The sequence below is a fragment of the Scyliorhinus canicula genome, chromosome 4 (genome assembly GCF_902713615.1).
Source record: "Scyliorhinus canicula chromosome 4, sScyCan1.1, whole genome shotgun sequence".
Lineage (NCBI taxonomy): Eukaryota > Metazoa > Chordata > Chondrichthyes > Carcharhiniformes > Scyliorhinidae > Scyliorhinus > Scyliorhinus canicula.
In genome coordinates this window covers 60,623,838-60,650,807 of record NC_052149.1, presented here as the reverse complement: position 1 = coordinate 60,650,807, position 26,970 = coordinate 60,623,838, and the positions used below count along the sequence as shown (strand labels likewise).

At 45.9% G+C, this 26,970-nt stretch overlaps 1 protein-coding gene across 16 annotated transcripts in view; it reads left to right on the top strand.

Annotated features, from left to right (window-relative positions):
• The window catches only part of nfia (nuclear factor I/A), a 1,014,328-nt gene that overhangs the window by 845,591 nt on the left and 141,767 nt on the right, over positions 1-26,970 (top strand). For 11 of the 16 annotated variants that reach the window (XM_038794326.1, XM_038794335.1, XM_038794328.1 and 8 more), the window contains 3 exons: positions 17,942-17,986; positions 22,180-22,254; positions 23,566-23,694. The exons of 1 other annotated variant lie outside the window; for it this stretch is intronic. In XM_038794326.1, the coding sequence (XP_038650254.1) occupies positions 17,942-17,986; positions 22,180-22,254; positions 23,566-23,694 (249 nt within the window). The remainder of the gene's footprint in view (positions 1-17,941; positions 17,987-22,179; positions 22,255-23,565; positions 23,695-26,970) is intronic. 4 more of the 16 variants (XM_038794333.1, XM_038794340.1, XM_038794334.1 and 1 more) reach the window with 2 other exon arrangements.

The window sequence follows — 26,970 nt, the reverse complement described above, 5'->3', positions numbered from 1 at the left end:
GAAGGTTGTGACTAGTGGTGTTCCACAGGGATCTGTGCTGCGGCTCTGTTGTTTGTAGTATACATAAGCAATGTGAAGGAAAATGTAGCTGATTAGTAAGTTCGCGGATGGCTCCAAGGTTGGTGATGTAACAGATAGTGTTGAGGATTGTCAGAGGATACAGCAGGACATAGATATGTTGGAGGCTTGGGCAGAGAAATGGCAAATGTTGTTTAATCGGGACAAATGTGAGGTAATGCATTTTGGTAGGTCTAACATAGAGGGGAAATATACTATAAATGGCAAAACTCTTAGGAATATAGAAAGTCAGAGAGATCTGGGCTACAGGTGAGATCCCAGAGATTTTTGAAAGTAGCAACACAACTCGACAAGGTAGCCAAGAAAGCATGCGGTATGCTTGCTTTCATTGGACGGGGCATTGAATATAAAAACTGGCAAGTCGTGCTACAGTTGTATAGAACCTTGGTAAAGCCGCACTTGGAATATTGCACACAATTCCGGTCGCCACACTACCAGAAGGATGTGGAGGCTTTGGAGAGGGTGCAGATGAGGTTTACCAGAATGTTGCCTGGTCTGGAAGGTGTTAGCTATGCAGAGAGGCTGAATAGACTCAGACTATTTTCATTAGAACGACCGAGGTTGAGGGTTGACTTGATTATGAGGGGCATGGATAGAGTGGATGGACAGGCACTCTTTCTGAGGGTGAAAGGGTCAGTCACCAGGGGGCATAGGCTTAAGGTCTGTGGGGCAAGGTTTAGAGGAGATTTGTGAGGCAAGTTTTCTCACACAGAGGGTGGTGAGTGCCTGGAATGCTTTGCTGGGGAGGCTGCGGAACAGATACATTAACGGCGTTTAAAAGGCATCTTGACAAATCGGTGTGGGACAATTGGGCGTGGCCGTTTTGGCGCGGCCGTTTGGACGCAGCCGTTTGGGCGCCATGGGACAATTGGGCGCAGCCAATTTGGCGCGGCCGTTTGGGCGCAGACGACAGAAATTTTTTTAGTTTTTGTGGCTAGTAAATTGTTGCAAATTGTTGCAAGTAAATTTAAAAACCTTAAATTAGTTCATTTAGTTTAGTTCATTTGGTGATTATGAGCAAGGCTCCTCAAGTACTCGATAGCATCCATGTTTTCAAATTTAAGAACAGTTTCATGTATTCTTTTATCTTTATTGTAAATTAAAAACCTTAAATTAGTTCATTTAGTTAAAAACCTTAAATTAGTTCATTTAGTTAAAAACCTTAAATTAGTTCATTTAGTTTAGTTCATTTGGTAATTGTGAGCAAGGCTCCTCAAGTACTCGATAGCATCCATGTTTTCAAATTTAAGAACAGTTTCATGTATTCTTTTATCTGCATCTCTATACTTTTTTAGTTTTTGTGGCGGTTCATGGCCGGCTAGTAACCTTTCATAATATGCATCTCTACCTTTCTGTACTTTACGCAGGCCATCAATTAGTTTCCATATGGTGGGATGATGCATGCCAAGTTCATATTTCAATCGACTGTGGGCTGCCTCCGCATTATTGTTTGTGCGGTCTTCCCCGTTTAATGTTCTCTGATAAAGGTTCCAAATCTCAGGGCGAAATAAAGGTGTTCGTCTACCATTCCCTCGTCTGTTCAGACGACCAACATATGTATCTTCAAACCAGTTGAGTAAATCTTGAAGTTCTTGCGGCAGTTGGGTCGCTAAAGCATCCAGATATTCATCGATTTTGTTCAAAGGTACAAAGGCAATAATCATTTTAGCTTTTAACGCAAAATCTGGATCAGTGTTATACAAACTACGGAACCCCATACTAGCTAGATGTTTTTGCATATTTTGAGCTAAATGAAAAAAACATCCTTTTATTTGAACATCAGGGAATATGTCTTTCATAGCACTGTGCGCAGCTTGTTCATAATCACAGACGATTGAACTGGGTTTCAAGTTGGGTTCGATTTCTTTCAATAATGCGAACATTCTCGCATATGTGGTGCGTTGCTTGTTGGGCAAAAGAGCATAAACCGTAGGAGTAACTCCTCCGTGTTTTTTTACCATAATTACATAAATCTGAGAAAAGAGGCTGGGAGCAATACTGAATGTGCCATCTGCAAACCACATATCAGATGTCAATAAGTGCTGTAGCCAGCTCTGTCTTCCGAAGATTAATATCCGGTCGTGACCTGGTCCGCTATCACAAAGTAAAAAATTTTCTTCCACTCCTGGTTGAGGGACATATATCCTGTAGCATTCTGGCACAATCAATTGTTGTAAATCACTTGGATTTGTGGGGGCTTTCAATACATAATTACACTTTCTGCTTATCATTCTCCTCAAAGCAGATATATTAGGAATGGCTGGTAGACTAGCTTGGGATATGTCTGTCAAACATTCATTAACAACTACAGTCGGTGCCTCAAGGGTTTCCTGTGCTCTCTTTTTTATTTTAGTTTTCACGAGTGCAACCTCTACTTGTGCAGCAGAAGCATCATGCGAATGGCTGTTCAGCTGCCTCACCACGTTTGCAGCTTTAGTATGGAGCCGTGCTTTGCACCGGTTTTTTTGCTCACAACGCCAAAATGTTACTTCGCTGTCACCTTTGCTTGTTTTGTCAAAGACGTAAAGGAATCCGTTATGAACAAATTTTTCTTTACCAAGTTTCGTTGATACTGCCTCAGCCATCATATGGGTATGCGAATTGGTTTAGTTAAAAAATATATAAAAAGATGGTGATAGAACGCACCAGCACCCAACTCAATGCACCCGCACCAGCAGCCAACTCAACTGAGGCTAATTCACAAATAAAGAAATGTTATTTTGGCGCCAAAACGTCAATAATGCCAATATATAAAAAATATATAAACGTCAATAATGCCAATATATAACGCCAATATATAAAAAGATGGTGATAGAACGCACCAGCACCCAACTCAACGCACCCGCACCAGCAGCCAACTCAACTGAGGCAAATTCACAAATAAAAAAATGTTATTTTGGCGCCAAAACATCCGGCGCCAAAACAGCCGGCGCCAAAACGGCTGGCGCCAAAACGGCCGCGCCACAACGGCCGCGCCCAAATGGCTGCGCCAAAACGTACCTAACCCTTGACAAATACGTGGATAGGGTAGGTATAGAGGGATACGGCACTAGCAAGTGCTGAGGGTTTTGGCCAAGGTTGGTATCATGACCGGTACAGGCTTGGAGGGCCGAAGGGCCTGTTCCTGTGCTGCATTATTCTTTGTTCTTTACACATGATAGTGATTAGATTATGGAAGCTGTTACCATTGAAAATAGTTGGTAGTTGTGATGACGAACATTGGTACATTTAAGAGGATTGATTGAGCGAGCGAGTGGATAGGGGGGAAAAGCAATAGAACAATGTGTTGAGGTTTTATATAATAGGGTGGGATGAGCCTGAAGAGGAACATCAACATACACCTGTTGAACCAAACGGGCTGTTTCTGTGCTGTGAATCCTGTGTAATTATGTTAGAAATTAATTATGAAAATGTAGATTAAATTTACTCTTCTGTTTGTCATGCAAATATGAAATATTAGTTACCACAAATAATGCACCCAGATCACATGCAGGCGTTTTTAAGTGTTACTTTTAGAAGAGAACCAAAAGGTTGATTTCTGCATCCCTCCTCACCTTCCTAAAAATCGAATCCACCCTCAAGGAGGTACTTAGGTTGCTGAACTGCCAATTGCATGCACATCTATCCAGGTTTCATAATAGTATTCTGAACATACATCAAGCTCTACGGCCAGTTGTATTATGTGATACGCTCTAGAGACTTAGCTAATCTTGTCAATATATTGGGGATCAGAAAGTACGTGGAACAATATATTTTCTTTCTCTTAAAAAACGCTGCCAATCACAGATGAAAAAAAAGCACACTAATAATACAGCAGTTTTGCTGACAACTCAGCCGAGGTGAATGACAGGTTGAGGGCAAGTTGATTTGTCTTCTTGAGGTAGAAGACATAATAGGAAAAAAAATCAGTGCTTTCCAGTAATAAGGTCTGCAGAGAAAATGCTGACTTGGCTTCAGTTTGATTTCAGCCGACAGAACCATTGCAGGAGTTCATCATTCAGGTTTACAGCTTAGCTCATTCAGGAAAGCTGGAGTATTAATGATATTACTTTTTGTTCTAGGTATCAGAAGCTCTCAAACTAAATGAAAATTACTCCCTTACGAATGCAAGCAACAGTCATGATGAATGTGCACAAATCTACTAAAACTTAATTGAAGATTAACAAAAAATATAATTTTCTCGGCATGCACGCCAAATTTTCTTGCAAATAAGATTCTTGGGGACACTTCCACTGTCAATTTTCTTTTTACAATATCAAAGATATTTCATTTAATGATTTGATATTCCGTATCCCTTAATACCCTTCCAACTATTCATTCACCTCATTCTTCCACACTTGAGGGCAGAATTTAATTTCCTGCCCTGTGGCGGGTTTAGTGGCAGGGATGTATATTTAATCAATCAGGAAGATGGCAGGTTGGGACCCTGCCACCTCCTGCCTTTTAACTCTGGCAGGAAGGCCAGTGAGCATCCTTCCTGCCCCATTGACAATTTAGGCCATTAAGGAAGCCAGCAATGCCCACTTAAGGGCCTCATCCTGCTGCAGTGGTATTCCCCCAGCGAGGGGTGGGAGACTTGCCTTGTGGGAAGCCGGAAAGGTAAACCCTGTCAGGGTTAGCTGCATGCTTAAGAGGGAGGGGATGAGGGTCACTTTTTGAAAGGAACTCAGTGCCTGATCAAGGGGCCCGGCATTGGGAAAGGGTGAGCCATTGAGAGACGGTGCTCCTGTCCTTGCTGCCGAGTTACCTTTGCCCTCCGACCCCGTTCCCACTGCCATTCACCTGTACCTGGGTCAATTTACAATCCTGGGCTTCGGGCAGCAGCCACTAACCCCTGGGAAGTGTCGGCAACTCTTGATGAGTGGGACTCAAACCCCCAAAGTCTTTGATTCCAGTGAGGGCCTGTTGCAGCCTGGTTAAGTGCCTAATTGGCATTAAACTTGGCAGGCTTCTCAAAAAGGTAACGCAAGGCTCTGACTGGCTCTCCAGCTGATGGGCGGGATCCCCATCTCCCCCTTTAAATACCACCAAAACAGTGTTTCAGCACCTTCATGGATTGCTGTGTTCCACTTTCTCTCAACCTTCTGTATTACGATTTTCTTTTAAAATACACTCTAAACCGGTTTAGTTTGTGTTCGAAATTTAAGTTTCCTTGCTGTGGATTCCACCACTGCCAGTTCCCTTCATTATTTCAAATTTCCAAAGCAGATAACCTTTTTAATATCCTTGCATCCAGGCAAAATAAATAGGTTTTATCCAGTCTCCATCCCAGCTCAGTCCCTCTATGGATTATGCTGGTGAATCATTGATGGATTTTCTTTAAAGCCTATGTATTCTTAATAAGATGGAGGCCCCAGCCTGATCACAATACTCTGAATAAAATCTGACATTACAGCGAAGCTTGGCTTTCCTACCCTCTTGTGACGTCGCTCAGCTTCCCGATTAACCTTTTGAGAGGGGGATAGGCTGCTGTGGGCAGCAGTAAGGAACATACAATAACGGGTGAATTTATTTCATACAGGATTGCTCAGTCCAAATGGTCCTGTATTACCTGATTGTTGTTTGGATATTCCAGTCGCATTACAGGGACGCATAGTAACTTTTTCGCGGCACTGTTTGTATAATACTTGCATTAGAGGTAATACGGTAAGGCTCTTGTAATACAGGTACGGGGGTAGATCCCTGCCTGCAGGCTCCGCCCAGTAGGCAGAGTATAAATGTGTGTGCACACCGAGCTGCTCCCATTTCTGGGAGCAGCGGCAGGAGGCAACACATCTCTGCTTAATAAAGCCTCGATTACCCTCTACTCTCGTCTCGTCGTAATTGATAGTGCATCAATTTACTAAGCAGAGATATTACAGCGATGGAACTGCGCATCAAGCCAGATTGCCTGCAGCTGCACCCTCAAGCAGACAATGCCACGTCGGCCTTCGACCACTGGCTAGCTTGCTTCGAAAGCTACCTTAGATCAGCGACTGAACAGCCCTCGGATGCACAGAAGCTTCAGATTCTGTACGCACGGGTGAGCTCTGACATTTTTCCCCTTATCCGGGGTGCGCCCACTTACCCTGAAGCTATGGAGCTTCTGAAAGGACTCTATATCCGGCCGATCAACAAACTCTACACCGGGCACCTCCTATCCACGAGGCAGCAACTCCCGGTGAGTCATTAGACGATTTCTGGCATGCCCTGCACATCCTGGCGAGGAACTGCGATTGCCAGGCAGTTTCGGCTGTGGAACATACAGAACTCTTAATCGGGGACGCTTTCGTTACGGGCATGGAGTCGGTGTACATCTGCCGGCGCCTATTAGAAGGGGTACGCTCGACCTCGTGGCGACCAGGCAACTCGCAAACTCGCTAACGGTAGCATCCCATAGCGACAGTCGTACATCCCCGACAGCACGGCATACACCTCCTGACCGCACGGCGCCCTCATGGACATCGTGGGCCCACCAGCGGCCGCTCCCAGCCAACCCCAAGCCTGCGCTTGGGCGCTTGGGATAAGCAAGCAGCTAGCCAACCCCGGGGGCCCAAGTGCTATTTCTGCGGGCAGACAAAGCACCCCCGGCAGCGCTGCCCGGCGCGGAGTGCAACCTGCAAGGCCTGCAGAAAGAAGGGATGTTTCGCTGCTGTGTGCCAGGCCCGGTCGATCGCTGCTGAACATAGGCCCAGTGGTCCTGCATCCCCCAAGTATGACACATGGGCGCCACCATTTTCATCCCCGCGGCCCATGGGCGGCGCCATCTTTAACGCCGTCAACATGTGAGCCCCGTGGGCGCCGCCATCTTTGGCGCCATTTTGGAAGGTGCCTCAGGATCCCTGCTCGTCGGGGACTTCATCTGGCCGTTCATCATCTGCCACCGCCGCCGACCATCCCGGGGCCTACCACCACCAGCCGCAACTCACCTCCATCATGCTCGACCAGTCCCGGCCGCACAACCTCGCAACCGCGACGACTACAGTGAAAGTCAATGGGCACAAGACAATCCTGCCTTCTTGACTCCAGGAGCACGGAAAGCTTCATCCATCCCTTTACGTTAAGGTGCTGCTCCCTCGCGGTACACCCCGTTACCCAGAGAATCTCCCTGGCCTCCGGATCCCATTCCGTGGAAACCCGGGGGTACTGTATTGCCACCCTCACCGTCCAGGGCGTAGAGTTCAGCAATTTCCGGCTCTAGGTCCTCCCCAACCTCTGCGCTGTCCTGTTACTCAGCCTGGACTTTCAGTGCAGCCTCCAAAGCCTAACTCAAAAATTCAGCAGACCCCTACCACCCCTCACCGTATGCGGCCTCACGACCCTTAAGGTCGACCCACCTTCCCTATTTGCAAACCTCACCCCGGATTGCAAACCCGTCACCACCAGGAGCAGACGGTACAGTGCCCAGGACAGGACCTTCATCAGGTCGGAGGTCCAGTGGCTGCTGCGGGAAGGCGTCATTGAGGCCAGCAACAGCCCTTGGAGAGCCCAAGTGTTAGCAATAAAGACTGAGGAGAAACACAGGATGGTCATTGACTACAGTCAGACCATCAATCGGTACATGCAACTCAACGCGTACCCCTTCCCACGCATATCTGATATGGTCAATCAGATTGCACAGTACCGGGTCTTTTCTACAGTGGACTTGAAATCTGCCTACCACTAGCTCCCCTTCCGCAAGGCGGAATGCCAACGCACTGCGTTTGAAGCAGACGGCCGCCTTTAACACTTCCTTAGGATCCCCTTCGGTGTCACTAACGGGGTCTCGGTCTTCCAACGTGAGATGGACCGAATGTTTGACCGGTATGGGCTGTGGGCCCCCTTCCCGTACTGAGATAACGTCACTATCTGCGGCCACGACAAGCAGTACTACGACGCTAGCCTTTTCAAATTTCTCCACACCACCAAACTCCTAAACCTCACTTACAACAAGGAGAAGTGCGTGTTCCGCACCAACTGCTTAGCCATCCTTGGCTATGTCGTGGAAAATGGAGTTCTAGGGCCCGACCCCGACCGCATGCGCCCCCTCATGGAACTCCCACTGCCCCAAGGCCCTGAAACGATGCCTGGGTTTTTCTCCTATTATGCCTATCTATGCCGACAAGGCCCGCCCACTCATCCACTCCACAGTTTTCACCCTGATGGCTGAGGCCCATCAGGCCTTCAACCTTATCAAGGCAGACATTGCCAAGGCCACGATGCACGCAGTCGACGAGTCCCTCCCCTTTCAGGTCGAGAGTGATGCATCGGACGTCGCTCTGGCCGCCACCCTCAACCAGGCGGGCAGGCCCGTGGCATTCTTTTCCCACACCCTCCATGTCTCCGAAATTCGGCACTCCTCTGTCGAAAAGGAAGCTCAAGCCATCGTAGAAGCTGTGCGGCATTGGAGGCATTACCTGGCCGGCAGGAGATTCACTCTCACTGACCAACAGTCGGTTGCCTTCATGTTTAATAATACACAGCGGGGCAAGATCAAAACAATTTCCAGATTTTGTATCGCCCCGGGAAGCTGAGCGAGCCACCCAATGCCCTATCCCGAGGTACATGTGCCAGCACACAAATGGACCGACTCCGGGCCCTACACGATGGTCTCTGTCACCCAGGGGTCATCTGGTTCTTTCACTTCATAAAGGCCCACAACCTGCCCTACACCATTGCGGAGGTCAGGGCTGTCACCAGAGACTGTCAGGTCTGCGCGGAGTGCAAACCGCGCTTCTATCGGCCAGACTGAGCGCACCTGGTGAAGGCTCCTGCCCCTTTGGACGCCTCAGCAGGGACTTCAAAGGGCTCCACCGACCGAAACACGTACTTCCGGAACGTGGTCAATGAATACTCCAGATTCCCCTTCGCCATCCCATGCCTCGCTATGACGTCTGCCACGGTCATTAAAGCGCTCAACAGCATCTTCGCCCTGTTTGGTTTCCCCGTTTACGTTCACAGCGACCGGGGATCCTCCTTCATGAGTGATTAGCTGCGTCAGTTCCTGCTCAGCAAGGGCATCGCCTCGAGCAGGATGACCAGCTACGACCCCCAGGGAAAAGGGCAGGTGGAGAGGGAGAATGGGACAGTCTGGAAGGCCGCCCTGCTGGCCCTGCGGTCTAAATATCTCCCGGACTCCCGCTGGCAGGAGGTCCTCCCCGAAGCGCTCCACTCCATCCGATCACTGCTCTGAACTGCGACTAATGAAACCCCCCATGAACGTCTCCTTGCCTTCCAGGAAGTCCACCTCTGGGGTTTCATTCCCAACATGGCTGGCAGCTCCTGGACCCGTCCTCCTCCGCAAACACGTGCGGATCCATAGGCAGACCCGTTGGTCGAAAGGGTACAGCTGCTGCATGCGAACCCACAGTATGCCTACGTGGCGTACCCCGACGGCCGGCAGGACACGGTCTCCCTCAAGTACCTGGCACCAGCTGGATCCCCACCCATGGCCCCACACCACCTGACACCCCCCCCCCCCCACCCCACCGATTGCCCCGGCACCACCCACCCTCCCCCTAGCGCACCTCACAGCAGCCCCCGCCCCAGGACAATCGGTCCTCCCACTGGTTCCACCCGGGGATGAAGATGAGGACAACACGCTCCCGGAGTCACAGGCGACCAGGTCGGCGCCTGCATCACTACCGGGATCGAGGCGCTCACAGTGGAGGATCAAGGCACCCGACCGGCTAAATGTGTAAATTTTCACCAGACTGTAAACTTTAAATTCTCACAAACCTGTAAATAGTTTTCCACCACCCCCACCGGACTCTTTTTTTTAACAGGGAGTGAATGTAGTCGTCACCACTGTTTGTATAATACTTGTATTAGAGGTAATACGGTAAGGCTCCTGTACTCCAGGTAGGGGGGTTGATCCCTGCCTGCTGGCTCCGCCCAGTAGGCGGAGTATAAATGTGTGTGCACACCGAGCTGCTCCCATTTCTGGTAGCAGCTGCAGGAGGCAACGCATCTCTGCTTAATAAAGCCTCGATTACTCTCTAATCTCGTCTCGTCGTAATTGATAGTGCATCGTGAACTACCTGCAATTTTAGCATGGGTTCGTAAAATTCTGAGGCAGGATTCTCCGAGCCTCCGGCCCGAAATCGCGATTGGCACATGGGCAGAGAATGGGCGTTGACCCCGAAATCCAGCATGACGCCGCTCCCGCGATTCTCCCCTCCTCAGAGAATCGTCGAGAATCGCGCACGAGCGATCTACGTGGCGCGGGTAGGGGGCCATTGACAGAGGCCTCCGTGGCGATTCTCCAAGTGTAACTGGCCGAATTCCCAACGGCCTGGGTCTCTCATGTTCCCACCCGTCGGGAACTCAGGCCATCCTGGTGAGGGGGGGGGGGATCCTTTACCAGAGGGGGGCCTCACGGACGGCCAGGCTATCGATCGGTGGTCACCGATCCGCAGGCGCGCGCTATCTCGGGGGGGGGGGGTATCTTTTTGGTGCCGGTCCACGGAGTGGGTCCGCCATGTTGCGCAGGGCCCCATATCGGCAGCCGGAGCGGTGAGGACAACTCCGGGGCCCTGCAAGCCCCCTCCAGGTAGGAGAATCACTCTGGACTTTCTTCAGGAAAGTCCAGAGTGATTCGTCCGCGTTTTGACACTGGAGTGGGGACATAGCCCTATTATCGGAGAATCCCGCCCCTGGTTTCTGGCTAGCTGTATTGCAATGCTAATTGCATCAGATGCAGAACATGCCTCTGACCACCTTATCAGGGAGAATGTTTGCTCCATAAGCCTCAGAAAACCATCCCTGTGTCAGACATGTAATTGCTTGGTGAACTAGGATTTATTTGAAAAATGAAATGAAATGAAAATGAAAAATATTTAGTTAATGTTAGAAGCTTTCAGAATGGTGAAGGAGTTTGATTGTGCTTTTTTACGTGGAATTTTGTGGCAAACCAATAAATTGCATCTCATCACTAAAATAAATTTATACCGAGACAATGGTTTAAAAGTCATTAAAAACTTTGGCCGATGCCTTTTAATGATTACTTACCTTATTAAAATATTTCGTTTATGAAAATAAGTGGTAAAATATTAGGACAATAATTTATAGGTGCCATTGTGTTAATGCGTATTTGGGCAGCACGGTAACACAGTGGTTAGCACTGCTGCCTCACAGCTCCAGGGACCCAGGTTCAATTCCGGCCTTGGGTGACTGTCTGTGTGAAGTTTACACTTTCTCCCCGTGTATGCGTGGGTTTCCTCCGAGTGCTCCGGTTTCCTCCCACAGTCCAAAGATGTGCAGGCTCGGTGGATTGGCCATGCTAAATTGCCCCTTAGTGTCCAGAAAGTTAGTTTTGGTTACTTGGTTGCGGTGATAAGGTGGAGGCGTGGGCTTAAGTAGGGTGCTCTTTCCAAGGGCTGGTGCAAATTTGATGGGCTGAATGACATTCTGCATTGTAAGGATTTTATGAACTTCAAGAATGGGGCAGGTTTCCTCTCCATTTCTTTCATTTGAGAGCGATCCCTTTCCAAATCCCACTTTCAACTATTTAAATAGTAAGGGGCAATAAAACAGTCACACTTTAAATCAAAAATTAAAAAAAATATATTTGTTATTCTCCTTTATCAAATTTTCTTCAAAACTTACACCCACCAACAAACAGTAAAAGGTAGCGAATACGGTGTCAATCTCATTAACAACAACGATCTCACCCTCCCACCAACCCCCAAACAACAGTCCGCATGACAATATAAACATCAAATAAAAAACACAAAGGATTAATCGCCCATAGTCACCATTAATATATACAGTCCACAACCCCAACCCCCCCCCCCCCCCCCGCTAATATTCAAGGCCATCCAATCCCAGAAAGTGCACAATCAATGACACCCATGAATTGTAGAACCCCCCCCCCCCCCAGACTCCTCCCCTCCACTTCCTCTCAAAAATACCTCGCCCAGTATCGGTTCCCTTCCCCAGCTTTTCACCCCTCCCATGCTCATCGAAACCAGTTCTACCAGGCTCTAATGGCCGCCCCTCCCCCCACCACACTCCCGTTCACTGGCCAGCTTAAACAGCCAATGTGGAGGCCCCTGCCCGCCACATCTTGGCAAAATACTCCGTCAGCCTCGGGCCCTCCTTCGGGCAGACCCACAATCCTCAAATTTTGCCGCCGAGATCTGTTTTCCAAGTCCTCAATTTTAGCTCGCAGACTCTTGTTGGTCTCCACCACCCTCTGCAGCTCCTTACCCATCGAGGTGAGTTGATCACTGTGTTGCGACAATGCCTCTTCCAATTCCTTCAGTGTCTCACCCTGCTCCTGCACCTCAGCCGATGCTCTCGATACCACCACCCTCACCAGGGCAATTGCCTCCTCCATCAGCACCTTCAATACCTCCACCATCTTCTTCCTCATCACTTCCATGTGCTTTGTGAACTGTTTTTCAAGGTCCATGACCATCACCCCGGTCATCTTTTCTGCCGTGAGCAGTCCGGCCTCACCCAACAACCCAGCTTCCCCCTTCCTTCCAGTTCCTGAGCCGAACATTCCACTCAAAGGCGAACCTTCATTAGCCCTCTTCTTCACGGCCATATTCCTTTGGGTTTTGGACATCTTTCTTCCTGATGCCTTCCTACACTTATTTAACCAAAAATTTCCCCTGGGACCGGGGATTATATTCTAAAAAAATCAAGCCTTGAACAGGAGCCCTCCAATGAGCGACCTCCTCCTACATGCTGCCACCGGAAGACTCAACAAATCAGGATATTTGAGAAGATCCTGCCAATTAGAATAAAGCGCACATTTAAGAAATATTCTTATTTTCATTCATGGGGTGTGAACGTAGCTGGCAATGCAAGTATTTATTGCTCATCCCTAATTGCACTTGAGGAGGTGGTGGTGAGCTGTCTCCTTGAACTGCTGCAGTCTGTATGGTGTAGGCATGCCAGGAGGATGTTGCAGGATTTTACACAGCAACGATGAAGGAGTGGGAATATAACACTGATAGGACCAAAGATCATATCAATCTTGCAATGGTAAAAACTTTCAAAATGCTATTTCTTTTTTGTATTGTTGTACTTTTTCCCTTGGCAGACTAGGGATAGAATTCTCACCACATGAATTCCCTGATGTCAAGAAGTGGTTTGAATACTATTTTGGAGTTGAAAATGGATACTAACAGCAAAGATAAATTGAAGGCATCATGTATTGTGAAGTCTTGTATTTGTCAATGTTTTATGAGAGAAAAGGGATGTGAGCCATTTGACCAAACGACAATGGAGGATGAAATAGAGTGAGCAGAGGCTGGAGTCCGAGGGCCAGGCCATCCGGAAAGTGGTGGGGAGGCACAAGGAGCAGTTGGCTTTGTTGGCCGTCAAGGTGGGAGTAATGCGAGAGACCCAGAAGCGGCTACAGGAGAACGTAGAGGACCTTGAGCACCGCTTCCCGAGGTAGAACTTAAGAATTGTAGGGATGCCTGAAGAGAGAGAGCGGATGCTGCCACGTATGTGGTTGAAATGCTGGAAAAGCTGATGGGAGAGGTGGCCTTTGGCCAGTCCCAGGAGGTTGACCGGGCGCACAGGGTGCTAATGAGGAAGCCGCAGGCAAACAAACCGCCGAGGGCAATAGTGGTGCACCTTCACCGGTTCCTAAATAAGGAAAAGATCCTGAGATGGGCGATGCAGACGAGGAAATGCACCTGGGAGGGGAGTGAGCTGCGAGTGTGCCAGGACCTGGGCCCGGATCCGGTGAAGAGGAGGGCCGTGTTTAATCGGCTGAAGGCTGTCCTCTTTAAAAAGGGGGTGAAGTTCGGGATGCTGTACCCGACACGCCTCTGGATGCACTATATAAAGAGCACTATTTTGGAACACCAGAGGAGACAATGGAATTTTTGAGGGACAGTGGACTGGCAGGTGAAGGAGGACATTGAACTGTGGAGGAAGGGTGTGGAAAAAAATGAGTTTTTATTTCTTTTTTTCTTGTTATTTGGTAATTCTTGCATTATTTGTTCAGTTGGTGGTTGGGGAACTCTTCTCCTCTGAGATGTTTCGATGCGATGAGGGGGTGAGTGCACCTTTTAGACCATTGGGTTTTTTGTTGTTTCGTTTCTGTTTTCTATTGTTGCACTGTTGCTTGCAAGGTGTGCAAACAGGGGGAGGGGAATCAGTGGGGGTAGGAGGCTGAGGCACCTTGTGCAGGGGCTGCCATGCTAGCTCGGCGGGCTAGTTAACGGGAGCGCAGTGGGGGGGTGATCAGGTGGTTAGTTTAGCAGAGGGGGGTGGGGTTGTTGTTTTGTTTAGGGGAAGGGGAATGGGGGGGGGAGGGAGCACTGCTGACGAAGGTGTTGTTGAGGTGGTATTACATGGAGGGGGTGGTGATGGTGGACAACCGGGGGTGGGCCTGGAAGGTCACGTGGCACAGGTGGGGGGGGGGGCTGGCCTAAGAAGGGGTACAGTTGATCAGCGGCGGTGGGGGGGGGGGGGGTAGAAGGGCCACCCACCAGGCTGGTCTCATGTAACGTGAGGGGGCTGAATGGGCCAGTTAAATGGTTGCGTCTTTTCACGCATCGTGATGGGGGATGTGGCCTTTTTGCAGGAGACACATCTGAAGATTGGGGATCAGACCAGGCTAAGAAAAGGGTGGGTGGGGCAAGTTTTCCATTCGGGGTTAGATATGAAGATGCATGCTGTGGCTGTGCTGGTTAATAAGCATGTGGCACTTGGGGTGGGGAATATCATAGCGGATTCTGGGAGGGGAGTTTTGTGATGTTAAGTGGGAAATTGGAGGGGTTGCCAATGGGCCTAGTTCATGTTTATGCCTAAATTGGGGCGATGTGGAGTTTATGAGGTGAGTATTGGGGAAGATCCCGGACCTGGACTCGCACCGGCTGATTATGGGAAGGGACTTTAACACGGTCATTATTCTGGGGTTGGACTGATCGAGCCCGAGGTTGGGGAGAGTATCAGCGGTGGCAAAGGAGCTGAAGGGGTTTATGGAGCGCATGATGCGAGTGGACCCGTGAAGGTTTGGGAGGCCGAGGGCGAAGGAGTTTTTATACTGCTCCTATGTGCATCGGGTCTACTCGCAGATTTCTTTGGGGTGGGTAAGTTGTTGTTGGCATAGGTGGTGGACTTGGGAATTTCAGCGATTGTGGTCTCGGACCACGCACTGCATTGGGTGGACTTGCGAGTGGATCGGGGGGGGGGGGGTGCTCAGCATCAGCAGTGGAGGTTGGATGTGGTGCTGCTAGCGGAGGGAGTGGGTGAGGGCTGCCATCTGGAGGTATGTGGAATTAAATGACACAGGTGAGGTTTTGGCCGCCACACTATGGGAGGCACTCAAGGCAGTGGTCAGGAGGGAGTTTATATCAATTTGGGCTCACAGGGAGAAGCAGGAGTGAGCAGTGATGTCTAGGTTGATGGATGAGATTACGCTGGTGGACAGGATGTACGCAGAGGCCCCGGAGGCGGGATTGTTGAAGGAGAGGCAGAAGCTCCAGTTGGAGTTTAGGCTCGTGTCCACAAGGAGGGCAGTTGCGGAGGGCCAGGGTTTCAGTGTGTGAGTACAGGGAGATAATTAGCAGATTACTAGCACACCAGCTCTGGAAACAAGAGGCGGAGAGGGAGATTGGCGGGGTGAAGGACGGTAAAGGTGGAGTGGTATTGGATCCGATGTGGGTGAATGTGGTGTTTGAGGAGTTCTATAGGAGGCTTTGTGACTCGGGGCCCCTGGCCGGGGGGAGTGAATGTGGTATTTTTTGGATGAGCTGGAATTCCCCAGGGTGGAGCAGGGCCTGGTAGAGGGGACTGGTTGCTCCCATTGGTCTTATGGAGGTGATGGAGGGTATGGGGGCAATGCAGGCAGGAAAGGCCCCGGGCCAGGATGGCTTTCCTGTAGAATTTTATAAAGCGTTTTCAGGAGACCTGTGTCCCTACTGGTGAGGTGATTTAATGAGGTAAGGGAGAAGGCCAAGCTCCCCCCACATTATCGCAGGCCTCAATACCTCTGATCCTGAAGAAAGATAAGGACCCGGAGCAGTGTGGGTCCTACTGCCCAATATCAGCATTGAATGTGGATGCCAAGGTGTTGGCTAAGATTTTGGCCTCGTGGATTGAGGACTGTGTACCAGAGGTGATGGGGGTGTGGGGGGAACCAGGCGGGATTCGTAAAAGGGAGACACATCACGGCCAACATCAGGCGCCTGTTAAATGTCAGAATGTTGCCGTCCATCCATCCATTGGAGGGACGGAATGTGGAGGTGGCGGTCAAGGTGGACACGGAGAAGACCTTTGATTGGGTAGAGTGGGAGTATTTGTGGGAGGTATTGGGGCGGTTCAGGTTTGGGCAGGGGTTTGTGGATTGGATCTGAATGCTGTACTGGGCGGCGGTGGCGAGTGTAAGAACGAATCGGGTGAGTTTGGGTATTTTGGGTTGTACCAGGGTACGAGGCAGGGATGCCCACACTCCCCGTCGCTTTTCACGTTGGTGATAGAGCCACTGGCGATGGCGCTTAGAGCGTCCAGGGGTTGGAAAGGGATTGTGGGGCGGGGGGGTGGTGGAGCATAGGGTGTCGCTATATGCGGATGGCCTGTTGCTGGAAATATCAGACCCACTGAAAAGCATAGGTTGTATTATGGACATTTTGGTGGAATTGGGCCGGTTTTCGGTGTATAAGTTAAACATGGGGGTGAGTGAGGTCTTCCTGATCCAGGAAATCAGGACTATCGGGTGTAATCCAGTCGTCAATTTTAGGGAAATTTATGCTCCTGTAATTTTCTACTTTTTTTCATCAAATTTTCTACAAATAAAGCCATTTTTGATATTGAATTTCTTTTGGGAAAATAGCATCATGCCACTCTTATTCACTGAGTGGATATCTGTTGTTTTCGCCAATTGTGACGGAAGTTCACCAGCCTGAAATATTAATTCTGTTTCTCTTTCCACAGATACTGCCTGACCTGCTGAGTATTTCCAGAATGTTCTGCTTTGATTTCAGATTTTCAGTATCCGCGGTATTTTGCTTTCTAGATGCCTTCGCCACCTCATTCCAAGTGTAACGCTCATTGAGTACCACCAGAAATAAATAGAATCCTTATTGCTAGCAACAGAGAAAAAATAATCATAAAACTGCAAGTTTGGAGGCACAGCAGTTATAGCTTCAAAACTTCTAACTTGCTATACTGGAGTAAATGTGTACAAGAGGCAGGACTTTCCCCACTACTTAGAAACACAAATTCTTAAATGTAGTCCAAAGACTCCATCACTGACTGCTGCACTATGGATGTCAAACAAATTGGACTTAATTGATGGCTGCATGGTGGCACAGTAATTAGCACTGCTGCCTCAAATGTCAGGGACGCGGGTTTGATTCCGACCTTTGGTGACTATGCAGAGGTTAGATATTCTCCCCGTGTCTATGTGAGTTTCCTCCGAATGCTCTGGTTTCCTCCCACAATCCAGAGATATGCAGGTTAGGGGGATTGGCCATGCTAAATTGCCCATTAGTGTCCAACGGTTGGGTGGGGTTTCAGAGTTATGGGGATAGGATGGGGGAGTGGGCCTAGATAGGCTGCTCTTTCGGAGGGTAAGTGCAGATTCGATGGCCGAGTGGCCTCATACGCACTGTAGGGATTCTATGATTACTTTTGGAGTTTTTAACTGTGGCCTTACGTTTATTCGAATCGATTGACGTTTAAAAAAAATAATGTTGATAATGACTCCACTTGGCCCAGTGACCCCCAACAAACACTGTCGTACTCTGCACGGAATATCTTCAATGCAGCTTTCAGCACTGCTGCAACTATTACTTTGTTCCAACCTTACTGCACTATGATGACTCGTTATTCCCCACATAAATCTTGCCATTTTTATAATCTGTTTCAGTAGCACTGTCTAATGAGTGGAAAGCTCTGGTTGGTTGATGCCCTATGTATTTATATCCTCCAGGATCTGGACAGACTGCCCTCTTAGGATCTTTACTGACAATGAAAGGTGAATCTATCTTCATATCTGTTTGGGTTGTATTCAAACTCATGTCCCCAGAGTAAGTCAGTTCCTTTTAAAACAATCTTCTGAAAGTATCAGTGTGGCAAGTTATTTGTCATGGTTATATTTTAAATACACAAAAACGCTTTTGTTAGTTCCACGGAAAGCAGAAAATTTGACTACCATCAGTTCCTATAAAAGGAAACTGTCAATATTATTTTGCTGCATTTTACTTTGTCCAGTATGGTTATCATTGCATTCCACGGCTGCCATTTCATGCCATTCAGCTAGCTGAGTGTCTGCAGTTTTTCATTTTTGTTAGTCAGCACTCTACCTGCTTGTAACAAATTTGTAACATGGCTTGAAACAACATACTGTGGTGATCATTCTCTCTATGTGGGCACTGAACAATTTGAAAAACAGAGACTTCACGGGCATTAGTTTGTTGTATCACATCCTCACAGGGCATATGTATTTTGTCAACAACACGGGTTTCCTTTCCTTTAAGCGCCAGATTAAGTAAAAACCTTTCAATCTCTAAATAAACACAAATGTCCAAAAATAAAAATCAGAAAATGATTTTGAGAAAATCTTATTTCAAAATTTCACACAAACTTGGTTTTAAGTCACAATGTCAAAGTTTTACGCTGTTTTTCCTAAATATTGCAGAATCTACTGCATACCTAAATTGTGCAACATTTCCAAATACTATATCACTGCTAATGTAATATTGCACCACACTTTTTCCTCACTACTACTGTACATCCTCATTGTGATGATTCTTAATTTCACTCTGTTGTTTCTTTATTCCTACTCATTTCTTCCCTGGACCTCATCTATGGGTTCCCTTATTGTCTTGGTACCTCCAACCATCAGCAGACTATTTAAACCTAAGCTTGGAGTCACTTAACTACTACTTTTTGATTTACCTTTGTTGCCATTTTGCAACTCTCTGCTTTAGTAACATCCTGCTTGGCTCTTTAGCTAGATGATCAACAAAAGGGGCTTCCTTCAACACAGATTGTAGTGCCTTTATTCCGCTTCACTAGTTGCAGCAATGCCAGAGAGCTGGCAGTTCTTCTATACAGGGGAACAGGCTAATTAGTTTCCTTTCTATGTCTTTACCCAACTCCCACTTCAACAACTGACACAAATGGCTGATCGCAGAGGACATCAGCTGGGGTGTTAACATAACAGAAAGCCCAAGAAAATAGAATTTATAGCAAACAAGTGGATAGAAATCCAGAAGCATTATTTATTTTATTCTAATTTGCAGTGTCCTCAACAAAGATAAAATATTAATGTGATTAGGGTGCTTTTCTTTTATTGCCCGTCCACATCTTATTTTATATGAGCTTCGTTGCTTCTACAGAACTCATGTATGAAGAATGCTGCCTGTGACCTGTGGGGAGGAACAGGGGGGCATGAGTGGAACAGTTATTAATGCTCAGCTAAAATGTATTGCTCATTAGGCTTGTCATCATGGCACTTTGTCAATGAAGACAAGCTTCCAAGATGTAGATGTGACTTCCAGAGTAAAACTGAGCATGAGCTGGCTTGTTGATACAATGACTTTATGAGCACCTGAGCTGTTAGAACCACAATTCAACACTTTGGCTACGTTGAGTTATCCAACTCTCTGTAGGACAGCAGTGAGGAAGGGATTCCATTGGCCTCCTTGCCCTTGATTAGCAAGAGGGATATTGACAAGCTTCTTGCATATGATTGTGAGTCATGTTGAAGCTGCATATGCACAACAGGAGATAAGACAGGAATTGGGCTTGGCTGTGATTGAATAGGCTTATATTAATTGCTGTCACAGCTCACTCGTGAAAACTCTGTGTTACCTTGAAATTACACTCCAGCAACCATTGTCAGTAGAAAACATTCCACTCAAAATATCTTGTAGTACACTTGACTATTCCAATACCATCTTCACCATGTCTTAGCTTGAGCTCATTCAAAACTCTTGTCCATGTCTTTATGTCCAAGTCCTATTCACCTTTGTGCTTGCTGACCTACATTGGTTCCCAATCTGGCAATGCCTCAACTTTAAAATTCTCCTATTTTAAAAAAAATTCTTACATGGCCTCTCCCTTCTCTATTTATGTAATCTCCCCCAGCCAGCCCTACAAGCCTTCATAATTTTTGTTTTCCTCCATTTCTGGCATCTTGTGATTCTTGATTTTAATCATTACATTATTGGTGTTAATGCCTTCAGCTGCCTCTGCTTAAGCTCTGGAATTCTGCCACACTATCTCCCTCTCTCTCTTTTCCTTTAAATTTAAATTTAAAAAAAATTCTAATTTGAGGGGCAATTTAGCTTGGCCAATCCACCTACCCTGCACATCTTTGGGTTGTGGGGTTGAGACCCACGCAGATACAAGGAGAATGTGCAACTCTACACGGACAATTACCTGGAGCTGGGATCGAACCCGGGTCCTTGGCACCTCGAGGCAGGGACTAACCACTGAGAGCGCTAACCACTGCTCCGCCGTGCCGCTCTTCTCTTTTCCTTCAAGCTGTTTCTTAAAGCCTAGCTCTTTGATAAAACTTTTGGTCATCGGTCCTGATATCGCCTTCTGTAGCTTGGTGTCAAATTGTGATTAAAAGCCCTTCCGAAACTATGTTAAATGCAAGTGGTTGTTGTAATTTGCAGAATGCTTTAAGAATGAATTCTTAACCCAAGAAAGCAAGTTGTAGGCTTTTGCAGCTTTACAGCTGGCATTTACTTTAGGGTCATTGGATGATGATTGCAGAAATGGCAGAATATAAACTTCCCTTTTTATTTCACCGACATAATTGTAAAGTTCTCTAAGCTACAGTTTAAGAAATTTAATGGGTGGGATTCTCCATTCTGCCGCATCAGTTTTCTGGTGTGGCATGCTCCTGCCAACAGCGGGAACCTCAGTCCTGGCAGCCAGCCAATGGAGTTTCCCATTGTGGGCACCAGCACGCCATTGGGAAATCCACATGCAGAGGATCCTGCCGAGGGAGAATCCAGCCCAGTATGCTTAGGTGGGTACAAGTTGGCTGCAAATCTCTTAAATGTAGCAAAATTCTATGAGGCTAATAACGTTTAAATTACCAAGACCTCAATATAATAGTTTTTACTGAAAAGACCTATCCAGTTTTGACAAATGTTTGTGACTAGTAATAGGCAGGATAACAACTGGAACAAAAGATAAAGATCACACAATCAGAAAAGATTACTGATCACAAGTGCTGGTGGAAGCAAAAGTGCATCCTTTCATCCTTCCCTCTCCCACTGGTACCCTCCTTGACTGGTTCGGAAATTACTTTCATTGAATCGACCAGCAGATTATTTTAATCTGTTGGATTTAATAATAAACTCTGAACTAGGCATTAATTTTAACAATGTACCTCGTAAATTGATTCCAGCCTATGCTGTGTGCTATTGTATGTTTGTTTATTGTTTAAAACTTGCCCTTGCACACTAGTTTATCTCATGTAAATAATATGTAAATCTTTCATTGGTGGTTTTCATAAATAGCTTATACATGATATTTCAAAAGAAAAAGCTAAAATAAGTTAATATTCATTTGAAAAAAATAATTGTTTTTGTCTTCATTATTGTAATAAATTCAGGCAACGTTCAAAAAACCAGTATTAATACTTTAAGTTGTTTACATAATTATAGGTTTAAGGAAATTCTACAAGTTCAAATAACTAAGAGTTGAAATATAATTGAGTCCAGTTAAGCGGCATATAACTACTTGTAAAGGATTGTTATTGTATTAGCCTGGTCTGGTATTAACTGCATCAGGAACTAGTATGACACCATAGGACTAATAGAGAGTCCAGCCTTTTGCTACCTTCAGACAATTGAGTCTATGCCTAAAACACTCAACGTATTTTTAATGCTATGGGATTGGAGGTTATACAAAGTACAACTGTACAAATAAAAACTTAACTGTACCGCCTTTTCACTGCTCTGCTGTGTGAATATTGGTGATCAATTTGACTCTAAAGCAGTCAGACACTGACAGCTTCTAAAAAGACATGTGTTGCATGACATTTTTTAATTGAATGAAAATTAGTGTGCATATAAAATGCCAAAGAAGTGTCAAACTCCTCTTATTGACGTTATTGAAAGTACATTTATCACCATTTAAACTATTTAAGCAATAAATGCATATAAAAATTTGCTCGGTTCCTCTGCTGCTTGTTTCTTTCAGATCCGGAAACATATTTCTTTAGTGACCTCACAAACTCAAAGGTCACACAGCTGAAGTCTACAGATATACATTCAAGTAATTATTTTTTTTACCAATATTGAACTGTTTGTCAATTAATTACATTGGAACAAAGAGAGATTTGAAAATGAAATGCAACTTTCCTGTATTAATACTTTGAGAGATGAAAGCTGGACATTTGCTGAAAACAACAAAGATGAGTTTACTGTAGCTTTATTATGTACCTATTGTTATTTAGATGTTTTTGCACAATGAAAGTTCACGTTGAACCAATTGAATAACATTCAGTGAATATGCAGGCTACTTGGGAGCCACTAGTGCTGTGTCATAGCATTAGTGCGTCTCTGACAAGGAACTATTTGGGATCTTGTGTTGAGCCAAAGCAGCAGAATATGTTTGACTTGAGATTACATGGAGCCTAGCAACATGTCACATCAACAATGTGGGGTCTCACGTGGGGCGACTTGAAGACAACGGATTGTGTCTGGCTCAGGGATACTTAGTGCATAACAACATTCCATAGAAATGGTGTGAGTCTGGCTCAGAGACCATGGGATCTTAGCAACACAACAAACCAGCAGAGTATGTCTATCTGAAGATGTTTGCAGTTGAACAATGTGCCAAAACATTAGTGTGTATGTGACCACATCACCTGCACTATTTCATGTGGGAAATGCTCCATTTCCACAAATGCCCACGTAAAAAGATCTTTTGCAAGGGAACATTTGGACAGGTCATTCAGGGTATTAGTATTTCCTGATGTTTCAGGGGCTAATTAGAGTACTACACATTCATCCACAGGCTACAGAAAGAGTTTCGTTCCTGGCCTGACTTCCATTGCCCAACTGTAGCCCTGCCAATCATGGTTTATGAGGCCAACTCCCTGGTAGAGTATTTTGGGTGTTTCCCAGGTGGCTGTGCAGTATCCTCGATTATGGTGTTAAATGTACGTTCTATGAATTCTTGAAGCAACTGGAAGTTTGACGCTTCTGGCATTTTCAGTCTAAAACTCCAATGGAATTCTTTTGCAGGTTTAGTTTAGATAGAATGGCATGGTTTATGAATGTAGCTCATACTTGAAAACATTTTCTTGCATGCATACTCTCTTTCTTCTATTATTAACATGACAAGGAATGTTGTTTGAAGTTGCTAAGTAAACATGCTGAGGCACCATAGAACGTGAATGATGCAGAATGCTTTTTGCGCTGCCTAACTCTCTCTGTCTGCAATCTCTTCCCTTTCCCTCCTCTTCTCTCTTCCCCAACTCATGCTGCTTTTACACCCTCCCCCTTCCCCCTCCACATTGCACAGGCTGTCGTTTCATGACCTAGCATTATTAAAATTGCACTTATCGATCATTCTTGCCAGGAATGCCATCGCCTACTACACTAAAGAAGTCAGAGAAGTCTGGTTTCAGCAGTCCCACGCCTTCGCAGACCTCCTCCCCTCGAACGGCATTTACACATCATCATCGGCCTGTGATCACAGCACCCAGAGGTGAGGCACGGCCGCTGAGAGCCCTTCCCTGTAGCTCCTACTAAAGAGTATAGGGTCTTGGCCAAATAGCTTGTAGTTTGGTGCCTTGAATTACTGCTAGTATAGAAAATAAAAGCTCTAGGAAAGAATTCCTTGTGTGCATTGTGGGTTATAAATCCCTAGAAACGGTGTTTATTTTCAGCCTGGTTGTAGAATAAGAGGGAAAGGACTCATATTGGTGACTTCTTATAAGTTTTTAAATAATTTCAAAGTTCAGTGGTTTTGTTAACGGCTGGTTGCTACCCATGTTTTCTGTCAATTCAGTGATTTTTTTTTAAATCAGCTTTTTTATTCGAGCTATATATAAAACCCCTTTCAATTACTTCATTATATGTGCCTATTGTAATTTGCTGTGTCTGGTTGTTGTAATAATTAATGACACATGTCTCAGCTGGACCATTTTCCCATCTAATCTCCTTTCATCTTGTTACTAAAATTAAGAAATTACAAAATTGCTCAAAGATAAGTGACTGTCTGCTGAATACATTTGAGTTTTCGACATTATGGAATGTCCAATTATCTTATATGTACAACTTCAGCAATTAATGATGAATAAATGCACATTTTTCTAGAGTTTGATGAAAAATGAAATCTCTGCCTTATATAGAATTAGACTCAGCTTTCTAAGATTCTTGATGCAAAACCACCACTGAATTTAAAAAAAAATCAATACAGGTGAACTTCAGATGCCGTATTTTCTGAAAATGCTAGAGAGCATTTCTTGGGGCTAACAAGAATAATCAAAGTAAATTGTCATAACCCATGCTTCATTGCCCTTTTTGGTTCTCATAAGTGTGGCTTTCGAACCAACTTCGATTTTCATAAACTTGACAGTGAATAGCTATTTCCACCAGCAGAATGAAAGAGTCCAGCTACTGTCCCTGTCCCTACAATTAGTTTCAACATATGTGCACAAAACAAGTTGGAACTCAACATAGTTCTTATCCTTAAATGGAGTGAGGGGGAGACAGGTAGGTTTTAGTGCCGTACATGCATCTGCCAATAAAAATTGGATAGTGATGGTTAATAGTGAATCATGGCTTCAGAACTGCATGAAAGGATCAGAGCTCCACTGAACTCTATTGCCCTCCACTGGCATGTTTCCTTCAAGACCCATTGGTGATGCCGATGGGTGTCTGTTGTTACGTGATCCTCTACTAATTCATTCTTCCACTATAGCTGCTGTTGTCTTCAAAAGGTTATACTTTTAATGTAGCAGTAAGTTCTTAACAAGAGTTGTGCGAGGGAAGTGTTAGGATTTATGTTTTTAACCTATTGTTCTTCACACAGTAGATTCTCATTCTTGGATGCATCATCTAACAGCATTGTATGAAAGCCTGTCATTTCCCTAAAGAGAGAAAGGAAGGAAAAGTTGGAGTAACCTTAGACTATCTTACGCACCATCTGGAGGACCTTTATGCTGCATCATAGGCAGAGGTTTGGGACAAAACTATCTCAAAAATAGGTGAATAGGGAATGAAGGAATCACTGACGAGAATGAAGGTATTTTTCCACAGGCAGGACAAAGTGATATTTACGCAAATGTTCTACAATCCAATTATCCTCAACAGAAACAATTCTCCCTGACTTCAAAAAGACTTATTGAAGTTAAAACAATGTCAATGGGGGTGGGGTTGGACCTTAAAAGGGTGAAACCACAGGGGGGTCATGTGTATCATAAGTACAACAGTGGAGATAGTAGATCCATTGGTTGTAATGTTAGTCAGAATAAATGGGTCTTCTGCTGGTTAGCAAGATGTAACTGGTGGGGTGCCACAAGGTTCGGTCCTCGGGCCCCAACTATTTACAGTGTATATTAATGACCCGGATGTAGAAATAGTAGGTACTATAGCCAGATTTGCAGATGACACTAAAATAGGTGGGATAGTAAGTTGCCAGCTGCGATGGGACGGCCACATTGCACGCATGCCCGGCACAATACTCCCGAAACAAGTGCTCTGCCATGGCAAGTGATCAATAGGAGGGCAGAGGAAACGCTACAAGGAAACTCTGCAAGCCTCACTAAATAAATGCAACATGCCGCTTAACATGCGTGAATCGTTTGCCTTAGAACTCACAAACTGGAGAAGAAGCATCTGCAAGGCGCCAATTACCTCAAGCGTTGCAGGGTGGAGCATGTGGAAGTCAAGCTTAAACAGCGGAAAGAGAGCACAGAATCCAGAGAGTCCCACCCACTTCATCAAACACCACCTGCCAAACCTGTGGCAGAGTCTGCGCATTATGGATTGGACTATTCAACCACTGCAGAACCCATCTCCCTGGTGTGGAAGCAAGTCAGTAAGTTGCAATGAGTAAATATGAAATTTACAAATGGATATAGATAGGTTAGGTGAGTGGGCCAAAATTTGGCAAATGGAGTTTAACATGGATAAGTGTGAGGTTATTCATTTTGTTTGTAAAAGTGGAAAGGCAACTTTTATCTAAATGGAGAGAAACTTCAGAGTGCTTCAGTGCGGAGGAATCTGTGAGTTTTTGTGCATGAATCCCAGAAAACTAGTATGCAGGTATAACAGATAATAAGGAAGGCAAATGGAATTTTGGCCTTTATAACTAAAAGTACAGAGTGTAAAAGTAGGGAAGTATTGCTGCAACTGTATAAGGGATTGGTGAGACCGCAGCTGGAGTACTGTGTACAGTTTTCGTCCCCTTATTTGAAGAGGGATGCAATTGCATTAGAAGCAGTTCAGAGGAGGTTCACTAGATTGATTCCAGTGATGAAGTGTTTGTCTTAGGAAGAGAGATTTAGCAGTTTAGGCCAATACTCTATTGAGTTTAGAGGGATGAGAGGAGATCTAATTGGTATATAAGGTGACAAAATGCATTGGCAAAGTAGACGTAGGGCGGATACTTCCACTTGTGGGCCAAGCGATTCACACGTGTTGAGGGGCATGTTGCATTTATTTAGGGAGGCTTTCAGAGTTTCCTTGTAGCATTTCCTCTGCCCTCCTATTGATCGCTTGCCATTGCGGAGCACTTGTTTTGGGAGTCTTGGGTCAGGCATGCGGGCAATGTGGCCGTCCCATTGCAGCTGGCAACTTACTATCTCATCCATTTTAGTTATAAGATAAGGGGTAGCAGATTTAAAACAGAAATGAGGATAAATTACTTCTCTCAAAGAGTCATGAATCTGTGGAAGTCACAACCTCAGACTGGAGTGGATGCTGGGATTTAGTGGTTACAGAGGAGTCAGGTACGAGAGTATAACGAAAACCATTT